Genomic DNA, 12,289 nt, shown 5'->3' with positions numbered 1-12,289 from the left:
GGCCTGCTTCCACATTGTGTCGGCAACTAGGTGCAGAGGGAGCTCTGCTTCACAGTGGTAATGTCAAGGCCTTGACGTTAATGGTCATAAAGTTGCCCTGAAGTTCCATAAATTTATTTCCACAGGATTCCAGAAATTTCGTGTTACACTTGAGATTGGCAGAGACTCATTCACTGTTTGAGATAGCTCACAGGAGACTTTGTTTTGGTGTGGTAACTTCAGGGTCTTCCCTGTGGGGTTCTCAGTGCATCTAGGGGCTGTTGGTTTGGTTGGGAGCCTGAGGATCTCATGGGAGCCTGTAGATCCCAGCGTATTGCAGCCTCCTTTCTGCCTGGATTTGGGGTGCAGGTCTGGGGCAGGGGTAGACAGATTGGCCGCAGCACAAAGCCGTGGACCCACTTTTCCCAGTGAGCCCCCCTGCCTGGGAAAGGTGTTGTTCAGACCACGCAGACCTCAGAGGAGAGTCTGCAGAATGTCAGGGCTCATAGAGGCAGAACACGTTCAGATTTGCTTCCCCTAGAGACCTGGCAAGCAGCCAGGCAAAAGTTTGAAGCTAGTCCAGCAAATAAACTACATACTTTTCTCAGGCAGTTAACTCCTTGGCTTCTGAATTCCATACATATACTGTATTATTTCCCCATGTTTGTTCTCCGTGTTGGCAGTGCCTATCCTCCCAGCTATTTTTTAATCCCTAGTCTCTCTCAGGTGTTGATAGTCCTTGCCCCAAAGGATAGTTACAGGTTCCACCCTTGGTCAGAGTGTGATAAACAAATCCTTATCAGTAATCTACCCATTTTTCTTTTCTCCCTTCTGTGATTGATTTTTATGCTAATTATGGCTACTTCCTTTCATATATTTCTTGATACTCAGTGTTGTCATCTGGTTGGGAGATTTGAACTATAGACTTTGCATGCCTGATGCCAATGAAGTGAAGAGTCTTATTAACAAGAATGATCTTCAGAGACTCCTGAAATTTGACCAGGTAAGTAAATTTTCATTTTGTAGGTACTTTCCTAGATAGCAGATACATTGTTAGGTTTATGACATAGGCGTGTGGGAGGTGTGCCTTACTCTAGGAATAGATAGAAAGGTCTCACTGTGTTGGGAAACAGTGTGACTAAGTGACGCAGCGAATACACACAAGGTTGGTACTGCTTTTATTAAGTGCTTAGATGGCAGGAGGGGAGGTAGCGTTAGTGATAAAAAGTAAATATAAAGTTTATTCATTAAGTTTTGTCAAGAAGAGATTTGTGTCAGTGAGTTCAACGATGGGTGGAATGAATTGGAGAACACTTCCTGGAGGAAGTGGGCCTTCAGCCATATTCATGTGGTTTGGCAGGCGGAACAGGGAAAGCTGCTCTATGATTATTTGGCAGGCTCGGCAACAGCTTGGAGGTAAAAGAGAGAGGCCCTGTGAGGGGACTGGGAAGCACAGAAGAAAAGTTTGGGACAAATAGCAGAGACTGGTTTAATGAGAACTGATTAAGAAGCTGGAACAAGCTAGGTTATAGATGTTAAAACCTGCAGGGAAAGCATTGACTCAGTTAACATTTCTATGGAACTTGATATTCAGGGACCTAGTTTTCTGTAAATATACCTCAGAACCTAGCACATGACTTGAATTTTTCTTTCACCTTATGGATACAGGATGCTAAAAGTAAATGCTTCTTATTAAGGGAAGAAAATGTTTCACTTGATTTGAATGTCTTTAAATCCTTATGGGAGACTTTTGACCTTTTCATATTATGAAATTTCAGGTGTTTTGCAACAATAGTTTTTTTTTAGTGAGCCTTTCTTGCCTGTGTCTTCCTTCACACTGAGGTTGGCTGGTGAATTTCTGTCCATGGCTTCCTCTATTCTGCATCCAAAGGGGGTACAGTTGGAATAAATTGTTAGTCTTATGTAATTCTGATAAAAATATTTGAGTGAGGATACCTTTCAAATCAATCTGTAGCTATTCACTGAATTTGGCTTTTGGAATTAGCCATTCAACATTTTGTGTGCCTTTTTTTTTAAAGTAAAATTATAATAGATGGTTCTTCTGTACCTTCAGGGAATTTAGGATTATTCAGATTCTATTTTTCCATTTTCCCTGACTGCTATTACCAATAAATAATTAGCAATGTGCTCATAATGAGCATCCTATCTATTGGTGAGTTTGGGTGATATAGAAATGGCATAATTTAATTTACAAGGTACAGAATTTTTTTTTTATATATCTGACAGTTGCAAAGGTTATTATGGAACTAGCTACTTAGAAATGGCTGATCACTTACATTAAGGGTGTTACCCTGGTAACGTGATGCTTCTTTCTACTTCTAGCTAAATATTCAACGCACACAGAAAAAAGCTTTTGTTGACTTCACTGAAGGGGAAATCAAGTTTATCCCCACTTATAAGTATGACTCTAAAACAGACCGATGGGATTCCAGGTAAAGTAGCAAGAACCTCCTCATGGAGTAGAGTAAGGCCTGATCTTTTTTCTGTCCCTCCATCTTGGTGAAGGGCTAGGAACTTTTTAGATCATGCCAGAAGCAGAAATAAAAGACCTGATGGCTCACTGCTATTATAGAAAAAAAATTTATTCATGTGTACTCAAAGGTGATCGTATCTTTAAAAAGCATAATCTCTGCGTCAGGGCTGTTGAAGTTTTACAGGCTGTTTGCAGTGCCTTATTTCTGTCACCCAGCAGACTTGCTTAGATTTTGACCTTCCTGATCTTACCCCTACTTCCTTACCTATTGCCCTGTTCCAACTGTTTTTTTCTAAACTATTTCTTAACTATTTGACTCAAGACACCAGAAGATGAAAGCAAAGAGCCATGAAAGTTCTTGAAGCACAGTGGTTCTCAATCCCAAATACACATTAAAATCTTTTGGGGACTTAAAAAAATACTGCTGCCTGGGCCCACCATCTGCAGTTGCCAGAGAACTCTAAGACCCACTGTCTGGGGGGCCCTTTGATTTCCTAATTACCCCCAGTACAGGGCCAGTGGTACATTTCTGGTAACTATTTGTCTTCCACCTATGGTCTCTTTCTTTGTTTCCTGTGCTTTCCTAGCTGGCTGAGCCCAGAAGCTTGAAAGAGAGAATCCCTGGGTGTATTTAGCTTCTTTACACTCGGAGCACTAGGACGGGGTGGGAGGAGTCTGTGGTCCATGGGAGCTGGTCAGAAAGTGAAAAGTGACACTGACAGAAGATCTCTACACTTGGTCTTGTTTCTTCCACTCACCTGACTTGCGAGTCAGTTGTAGAGCTGCTGCTAACTTATTCGTGTCACCTTCTGGATAAGGTGCACGAGGCATTCCTCACTTTAACAGAATGCTAAGCGGGCTTTTTCCCGACCCTTTTTATTCTATGGGCTCTTATGTGTTCACACTTCCATGCTTAGATGTTAGTTCATTTCTATTAGAAGAATTTAGACTTGCCCATAAAAGTCCATGTTTAAAGGAGAAATCCAATTGCTCATCTCCAGAGATTAAGCCCAGCCTAGGAATATAGGATTGGATTTTTAGATTCTATTAGTTGTCTAGCTGTTGTAAGTATCATTGCAGTTTATAAAGCAAAGGAGGAGGACATGTTCTGAATAGAATTCTGACCTTCTGAGGGTATTTAAGAAGGTACCATCATACTTTCCCCCAGGACAGTGTTGTTGAAGATGTAATCCTAATTTTAAGGGGACTGTTTATTTCATTAGATAAGTGTTCATTGAACACCTACTTTGCAACATTTACTGTGCTATGGGCTGGGAATTCAGTGAGACACGTCCCTTCGCAGAGTTTGCAGTATAGCAGGGAATATACTTGGGTTGTTAAGGAAGGAGAGGTGTATAACAAGAGGGCCTAACCCAGGTTTGAACCAGTGTGGTAGGTATTACATTCTTGCATGGTATGTTCTCATTATAATTCCTTTCTTTATTTGCAGCGGGAAATGTCGGGTTCCAGCCTGGTGTGACCGAATTCTTTGGAGAGGAACAAATGTTAATCAGCTTCATTACCGGAGTCACATGGAGCTGAAAACCAGTGACCATAAGCCTGTTAGCGCCCTCTTCCATATCGGGGTAAACACTTGTTTTTTCATTCGTTTGTGTGTTAAGTATCTATTCTTAGGGCATTATTTAAACTCAAAACAGATCAACAATTCCCTGAGCCATAAGTGTTTCCATAACCAAACAGTCATTTGCTGCATCAAGAAGTTAGCACCCTTGACACTCCTAAATGCTGTCTCTGTGGCTCTTAAGTGACTCTCATGCTACATAATGGCTCAGTAGTAACCTTAGCCTCCTAAAGTCCTTATACCTAAAAAAGAGAGGCTAGGTTTTGCACAGGCGGCAAACACAAGGCCCGCGGGTCGAATCTGGCCCTTCACCTTGTTTCTAGGCGGCAGCGCCGAGCTCTCGCTTAACAGTTAAGGAGTAGTTACGTTTATACAGTCCTAAAATTACATTCAGCCCTTTGAAGGCAGCTGCGAGGCTGATGTGTCCCCCGGTGAAAATGAGTTTGACACCCCTGTTTTAAAGGATGGGTAGCTTTTCGTCAGATAAATAGTAAAGAGCTGAAGCACCAGGAGAGAGATTCCAGATGGAGGGGTGGGAACAGCAGGAGCGAAAGTACAGACTGGTCAGAACAGAGCCAATTTTGTGTAAACCTAAAGAAGCATATTGTCAGCCCCACAGTGAAGTTTTCCCATCCGGGAACACAGGTTTTACATTTTTCTTTAACTCCGTTATATCCTGGGCTGGATTAATGGCCGGTTATTTAATTTTTTGTTGTTGTTTGTTTGAGTCTCTTGTGAGGAAAGTTTTTGTTTTTACATTTATAATCTAGCTGTTTGTTGTTAGTATGAAGGTTATATCTTGGGATCGTGTTGATTTATTACAGCTAGTACATTTAGATTATTTCTTACAGATTTCCCAGACCCGTGGTCATGTAATCCGTCAGAATCTGTATGGTGCAGGGCTGGATAGGATGGGCTTTAGAGTTAGACTGCCTGGATTTGTGTCCCAGCTCAACCACTTTCCATGTAACCGTGTAACGATGGAAAATTTATGTAACATTCCTGTGCCTCAGTTTTCTCCTCTACAAAATGGAGATAAAATGTACCTACTTATGAGGATTAGTGAGGTTAAGACATTCTAAATTTTACTGAGGCACTCATGATTTGACTTTTGTGCATTTTGAAATTTTAAAATAATAATAATAGTAAATGTTCCTCAAATATAGGTAGTATGTGCCAGGGACTATACAAGGCAATTTACACATATCTCACTTACTCCTTACGACAGTGCTTTCAGTTAAATATTTCTCATTTAACAGATGAGCAAATGGAGAACCAATGCATTTAAATAGCTTCTTTAAGAGCATTCAGCTAGAAGAATTGCTGAGATTCAAATCTTAAGTCTTTTTAACTCCCAGGCCTTATAGATGTTCTTTCTACTACCCCCGCAATGGTTCCAAAGAACTTACTGACTAGATAGGCTATCAGATATGTTTGTATTTCTTTTCAGAACTTTGGACTATTTGGAATACTGCATACATATTAATACAGAGCTCCCAGTAGGATATTTAATTTTTTCCATGCTTTCTGTGTATTTTTATGTATTTTTAATAAAGGTCAATTTTTCTAGCTTTTAATACTTTTTAAATTACACAGGAATTCCAAAGTGTTTTCTCTTTAAAATTAAAAATATTTAAGCAGAATTTACAGATAAGCCTGAAGTTCTTCAGTTCCTGTTCTATCACCTCATTCCCACCTTTGCCCAAACCCCTAAGTCCCAGCTAGGCCAATGACTAGACCAGCACTGTCTAATAGGTCTTTCCGTGACGATGGAAATGTTGTCGATCTCTCCTGTCCACTGCAGTCGCTACTACCTGCAGGCAGCTATTGACCACTTGAAGTGTGGCCAGCATGACTTAGAGAACTGAATTTTCAGTTCTGTTTACTTTGAAGTAATTTAAAGGTCCCTATGTGGCAACTGGCTATTATATTGGACACAGTTCTAGACCTTTGCATATACTTTTCTCTTTACCCACAGATAATACAGTATTGTTTGGTACGTTGGTGTGTATATATCATAAGTGGTCTTATACTGTATGTGTTGGTCTGCAACTTGCTTTTTAAAAAAAATTTCAATGGTGTGTTTTGGTGAGCTATCCTTTATTATGTAAATATCTAGTTCATTGTACTTTTTTCTTAATTCCGAATCTTGTCAATAATTTCCTTTTCTGCCCTGGCTGACGTAGCTCAGTGGATTGAGCGTGGACCTGCAAACCAAAGGGTTGCTGGTTTGATTCCCAGTCAGAGCACATGCTGGGGTTGCACTCCAGGTCCCCATTAGGGGACGTGCAAGAGGCAAGCACTCATTGCTGTTTTTCTTCCTCTCTTTCTCATTCCCTTCCCCTCTCTCTAAAAATAAATAAATAAAATCTTTTAAAAAAATGTTAAAGATTAAAAAATTAATTTCCTTTTCTGAAATGGATTTACTAGATGGTGACATTCTATCACGTTTTCCCTTCATTGTCTTTAAGGTGCCATTAAGGGCTGTGATCATGATAATCTGCTGAGAAAGCTTTGATTTTTATTGAATAAACCACCCCATATTTTGGATTCTTAGACATGCTATGATTAGAGGCTTTAAAAACCACATTATAATTTTACCACCATTGGCATCAATGACTTTTAACAAAGGGATCAAGTACTCAGTGGCTGATTAACTTCAGAAGACTTGCTCTGCACTGGCTGAAACTAAGCTAAGATAGGGTTCCCACTCTTGCACTTGGTAATGGGATCTGTTGCATTGGCTCTCAGACTTCAGTGGACATAAGAATTGCCTGTAGAGCTTTTTAGATGCAGGTACATGGACCCCAGCCCTGGAGATTTTGATTAGTAGCCTGAAGTATCTGCGTTTTTAAGACCTACCCGAGTTGATCCTGTTGCACAGCGGGTGTTTTGGAAAGGGTCTTACACTAGAAGTTCAGGTTTCACCTCTGGTATTAACTGTGGCAGTGAGCAGCTCGGTTTATCTATTGGTATCTTGAGGTTCTCAGCTATCAGAACAAGAATCTTTGCTTTGGCAGCCTCACAGGTAGTTGTGAATATAAGATGACACATGTAAAATAGTTTTTGAAATAAAAAGTCGTAAAGTTGTGTAAAAGTACTAAAAAGTATAACATTCCTTTTAAGCTAACAGTGTAGTATGGACTCCGGTGACAGTGGTGATGGCTTACTCCTCAGTTCTCAAGTGTTATGGTTCAGAGATGTAAAACTTCCCCAGTCTCTTGAGATGTTTGCTCAGCTTTGATGTTTTTATTTTCCAAGTTTGATTTATAACCTTTACTGCCTTCATATTGTATTTATGAAGTTTTCTATTCTAAAAAGAAACTGGGATCTCAATAAGTTCAAATGCTGTGTTAATTATGTTCATTTTTGACATTGATTTGTATGAAGTTTTTAAAAAAGATTTTATTTATTTATTTTTAAAGAGAGGGGAAAGGAAGGAGAAAGGGAAGAAAAGAAACATCAATGTGTGGTTGCCTCTTATGCACCCCCTACTGGGGACCTGGCCTGCAACCCAGGCATGTGCCCTGACTGGGTATTGAACCGGCGACCCTTTGGTTAACAGGCTGTCACTCAGTCCATTGACCCACACCAGTCAGGGCGATTTGTATGAAGTTTTACTAGTGAAAAAACACAGCTACATCAGGAAGCTGAAAGTGCTGTGTCACATAGGAGGATTTTTGATCTCTTGGACAGGATGAGTTGTCTGTTATCATGCTGTTAGTCTAATCTAGGATATTTTGGGTCAGCCCTCTTCTAAAATGGTCATGGGCTCCATTTACTAACCTACATTTATCATTACGTTTGATCTGAGCATTGATGTTACGATTCTTGGCATTGCGAATGACAGCTAATAGAGGTAAATGCTTTAACCATTTTTTCTGCTGTTTCAACACTTTATGATCATTGTTAGAAACAGGAAAAGGTACGTTTTGACACTGTCATTTTGTACAATGCAGGAAATCATGTTACAGAATCATCACATTTTCTCCACCACCAAACAATCATGGATCAAGAAAATATTCTTCTCAAATATATATTATTATCGTCAAGCTTAGCACAGATGTTTAACTTTTCCAGGAAGTTAACCAGTTAACCTTACCTTTATCTTAAAGTGTGTGATTCTGTAATGCTTAGTTTAATTTATGTTTGCTTTAGTGACCTTTTAAAAATTGCTAGCCTCAGAGATATTTATGTTGAGAGCCCATAAGACTGAAATAAGGGTCTGTTTTCTCTCAGGTAAAAGTTTTGGATGGGGATAGCAGAAAGTGTTTGAGGGTGTTGTTTGAGCCAGAGTTTATTTGAAATGATTGCTGTAATGACCAGTTTTAATTGTTAGGTAGCCTTACAAGAAGATGAGGTAGGAGCATGTAAGAAAAGAACGTTTGTTTTCTTTCAGGTGAAGGTTGTCGATGAAAGGAGGTATCGGAAAGTGTTTGAAGATATTGTGCGCATCATGGACAGAATGGAAAATGATTTCCTTCCTTCCTTAGAACTCAGCAGGAGGGAGGTGAGCAAAAACACACAGCAGCGCCTTCTGCTGCCCATCGTGCTTAGCACAGGGAAAACCATGTGACTTAGAGACGGCAACATGGCGAAGTGGCGAAGGCTGTGTCTGCTGAGGGCAGACTGCCTCCATTCCGGTCGCAGCAGTGCCTCTAGTGTATTTATGACCACAGGCGAGTATCTTACCCTTTCAAAGCCACAGTTTCCTTTTCTGGATAAAGGGGTGGTTGCGAGGACTGCACAAGTTAAGACATGCGAAGCTCTTAAAACAGCACCTGGCCCAAAATAAGCCCTCAGATGTTAGCCACTCTTATTTACGATTTTAGAATTGCTGGCTAATTCATATCTGAACAACCAGGAACGATCAGAGTAGCCTAGAGAAGTAGTAAAACCTGTGTAACTTCTCCTCTGCTGGTGTGAGTATAATAATATATGAGAGGGGATGGTGTACAGCTGGCTGAGTTGGTGAGTGTATATGGCAGTTGCACACCTGGTTAATAATTACCTCATTCTTTATTCCTATTTTCTATGGAATAATCCAACTGACTTACTTCCCCTACTAGTGATGCATGTTTGTGTCTGTCTGTTATTCCCCAGTTTGTGTTTGAGAATGTGAAGTTTCGGCAACTGCAAAAGGAGAAGTTCCAGATCAGCAACAATGGACAGGTTCCCTGCCATTTTTCTTTCATCCCTAAACTTAATGACAGCCAGTACTGCAAGCCATGGCTTCGGGCTGAACCTTTTGAGGGCTACTTGGAGCCAAGTGAGTTTTTCCTTTACCGTTGTCTCTGCTGCACGTACTACCTCCTCCTATCTCCTCCCTTTGTTTAACTTCTTGTTTTCTAACCACATGTCTCTTACCTTCACTGTCATTGACTGGGCATGCCTCTTTTGCTTGTCCAATCTCCCCTTTGTCTCTTGATAATTTTTTAGAGGACACTTCTTCCGTTAGTTCTCATCCCCATTTTTTCCACTGGACGATTGTCTTACCATGTGTCATGTCACATTTCAGATGAGACAGTGGACATTTCCCTTGACGTGTATGTCAGCAAAGATTCTGTGACCATCCTGAACTCAGGGGAAGATAAAATTGAAGATATTCTTGTCCTTCACCTGGATCGAGGCAAAGACTACTTTTTGACCATCAGTGGAAATTACCTCCCAAGCTGTTTCGGTACATCCTTAGAGGCTCTGTGCCGAATGAAGAGACCAATTCGAGAAGTTCCTGTTACCAAACTCATAGACTTGGTAAGAAACATCCCAAGACATGAACCTCCTTTAAATATAATTTTCACAATACTTAAGTAATGTCCCCATTGTCTCTGTGCTTTCTTTTTTGTTGGGTGGGGGGGTAGGGTGGGGCTGAGGGGGAACTGTCATGTGATAAATAAGAACAAGACTGTCACTTGCTCTCGCACTACTTTCATTAGATTATGCCTAAAAGGAAAGAGGAAAGGGTAATGTTATTGGCTTTTGTCAGGAATATAGTAGGTGATATTAAATTCACTGAATTAGATTAAAGGTTCCCTTCTCAAAGATAGAATGCTTGTTTGTCACGCTCTTCATATTTCTAAGTCACTTGCATAAAGTGGCATGTGTGTGAGGTGCAGTTGGTGGAAGAGGCAGTATTATGCTCAGTAAACACATGAGAAAACTGAGGCACAGAGACAGGAACTTGCCCAACGGGGAATACGTTAGTGACAAATCTATTTCCCAGATTCTCTAACCTCCAGTCCACAGCTTCTCAGTATATCTTATATAATCCAAGTAAAACGTGGCTGCTTACTGCACCCCAGACCTACATGTGAACCTCAGGGTATCTGCCTTAGGAGCCCTGGGGGTGGTCACGCAAGTGCAGGTCCCTCACACCACCTCTGGCAACTGAATCAGAGTCTCAGGGTGTGTGGCCCAGGAATCTGCACATACCAACATTCCAGAAGATTATAATGTGCCCAGAAGTTTGATATATGTTTAATGTGACTCAAGAACAGAAAGAAGGAGAATTTTTCTTCCCCATCACTAAGCAGTAATATTAGTGCCCTTATGGAGGAAATGCTTGTGTTATCTTTAGTGTGATGCGAACATGTTAACCACCACCCTACAGAAACTGTATTATCTTTAGTACCATAAATTGATTTAGTAACAAGTTCATCCTGTTAAGTTTTCTTCTAAATGAATGTATTGTTGGATTTGTGTGCAGACCTCATTAGGCTATTAAAATATATTCTTGATCTTTTCCCAAGGAAAATTAGGTGACGGGAGAGCCATACGTTATCAGGACCATTAGAATTCACTTGATCTTTCGCCCTGGCCGGAGCAGTGATCGTATCATCTCACCAGAGGGCTGGGCCAATGGGCAGGCTGCTGGCTTGTCTGAGTGTGGTCTGTTCTGTTGCCATGGAATTGTTTTAGCTATGACTCAGAGGGCAGATTAAAACACTTGAGTTCAGTGCCGGCATTCTTTCTTGGAATTATACTTGTTTCCCTAGAGCCCTCATGACTGAAGATGTTACCTCTATTCAAGAGAGAACCATTTTCTTCAGAAATTCATAGGCTGACATTCTGTTATTTTTTTTATGGTGCTTGTTTTTAATTCTACCACCATAGACCTGTCTTCCATTTTTAACATTTAACCTTTTAGAATATACTATAAATCAGGAGCCTCAACCTCCAGGCCACAGACCAATAGTGGTCCGTGTCCTGTCAGGAACCGGGCCATACAGCAGGAGGTGAGCAAGTGCAGCTTTATCCCACTCCCCATCCTGCCCCCATCCTCACCCCGGTCCCTGGAAAAATTGTCTTCCCTCTCTATTTTGTATCCCAAACACCATTTTTCAGGGGTTTTTCAACTTTTTGTGTCTAAGAAGACTAGGCAGTCTATATAGAGATTTCTCCTGTTGTCCCAAGAATTTTGTAGCTTTCTTAAAGCCAAAACCCAATCTGGATTCATACGCTACATTTGGTGAGGTCCCTTCAGTCTCTTTTAGAGTAGAAGAGGTCTCCCCTTTTTTTCTTTAATGGCACTGAGTATATTTAAGAGTCCAGGACACTTAACCAGTCAAAAATCCACCATTTCCTGTATTTGTTTGTTTCCTCTTGGTAATTTTTTAAACTTATCCCTTTAATCTCTCCTCCCGCCTTATTTCCAGTAAACTGGAATCTACGTTTACTTTTGGTCAGGGTTGGCAGAAGCGCTATAATACCCTTGACTGTAATTGTCCCACATTAAAGTGGCTGGAAGGAGGCTCAGCCAGCATAAAATTTTAAAATTTTATTTGAAATATTATCAGGTAATTTAACCATGTTTGATCATGAATACGAAGTAGCCAAACTCTTTAGTAAAGTTAATGGCCCTGTAGGAAGCCCATTCCTTCTTTTTATGCACAAATGATTTAAGGTTGAAAAAAATAGAACCCTGATCATTTTTTTCTTTACAAAATTGCTAAGTTCTTATCAAATTATAAGTGTGTGGTCATTATTTCTTTATTGTTTTAAAGCTTTTATTTTGTAGGATTTAGAGTTCTGATTCTTTTCACAGCCTGTTGCATTTTTGCATTATTAAATTCCTGTATTTCATTAATGAGGAAATAATCCATATTAGTGTGGGCCAGTAAGCAAGAAATCGAACATTATCTGTACCCCCTTCATAATATCTTTCCCACTTTTGATTTTTGCCCTTCTGAAATGCTTTCTTAGTTTGTTTCTTCCACGAGCCAATATACTTCAAA

The 12,289-nt window shown here is 40.3% G+C and overlaps 1 protein-coding gene across 4 annotated transcripts in view; it reads left to right on the top strand.

The window, feature by feature from the left end:
• OCRL (OCRL inositol polyphosphate-5-phosphatase) overlaps nucleotides 1-12,289 on the top strand; it is a 46,832-nt gene that overhangs the window by 21,062 nt on the left and 13,481 nt on the right. For all 4 annotated transcript variants that reach the window (XM_053917327.1, XM_053917329.1, XM_053917328.1 and 1 more), the window contains exons 13-18: nucleotides 871-982; nucleotides 2,323-2,432; nucleotides 3,924-4,059; nucleotides 8,455-8,565; nucleotides 9,159-9,324; nucleotides 9,574-9,809. In XM_053917327.1, coding sequence (XP_053773302.1) covers nucleotides 871-982; nucleotides 2,323-2,432; nucleotides 3,924-4,059; nucleotides 8,455-8,565; nucleotides 9,159-9,324; nucleotides 9,574-9,809 — 871 coding nt within the window. The remainder of the gene's footprint in view (nucleotides 1-870; nucleotides 983-2,322; nucleotides 2,433-3,923; nucleotides 4,060-8,454; nucleotides 8,566-9,158; nucleotides 9,325-9,573; nucleotides 9,810-12,289) is intronic.

The sequence above is a fragment of the Desmodus rotundus genome, chromosome X (genome assembly GCF_022682495.2).
Source record: "Desmodus rotundus isolate HL8 chromosome X, HLdesRot8A.1, whole genome shotgun sequence".
Lineage (NCBI taxonomy): Eukaryota > Metazoa > Chordata > Mammalia > Chiroptera > Phyllostomidae > Desmodus > Desmodus rotundus.
This window is presented reverse-complemented; position numbering and strand designations above follow the sequence as displayed.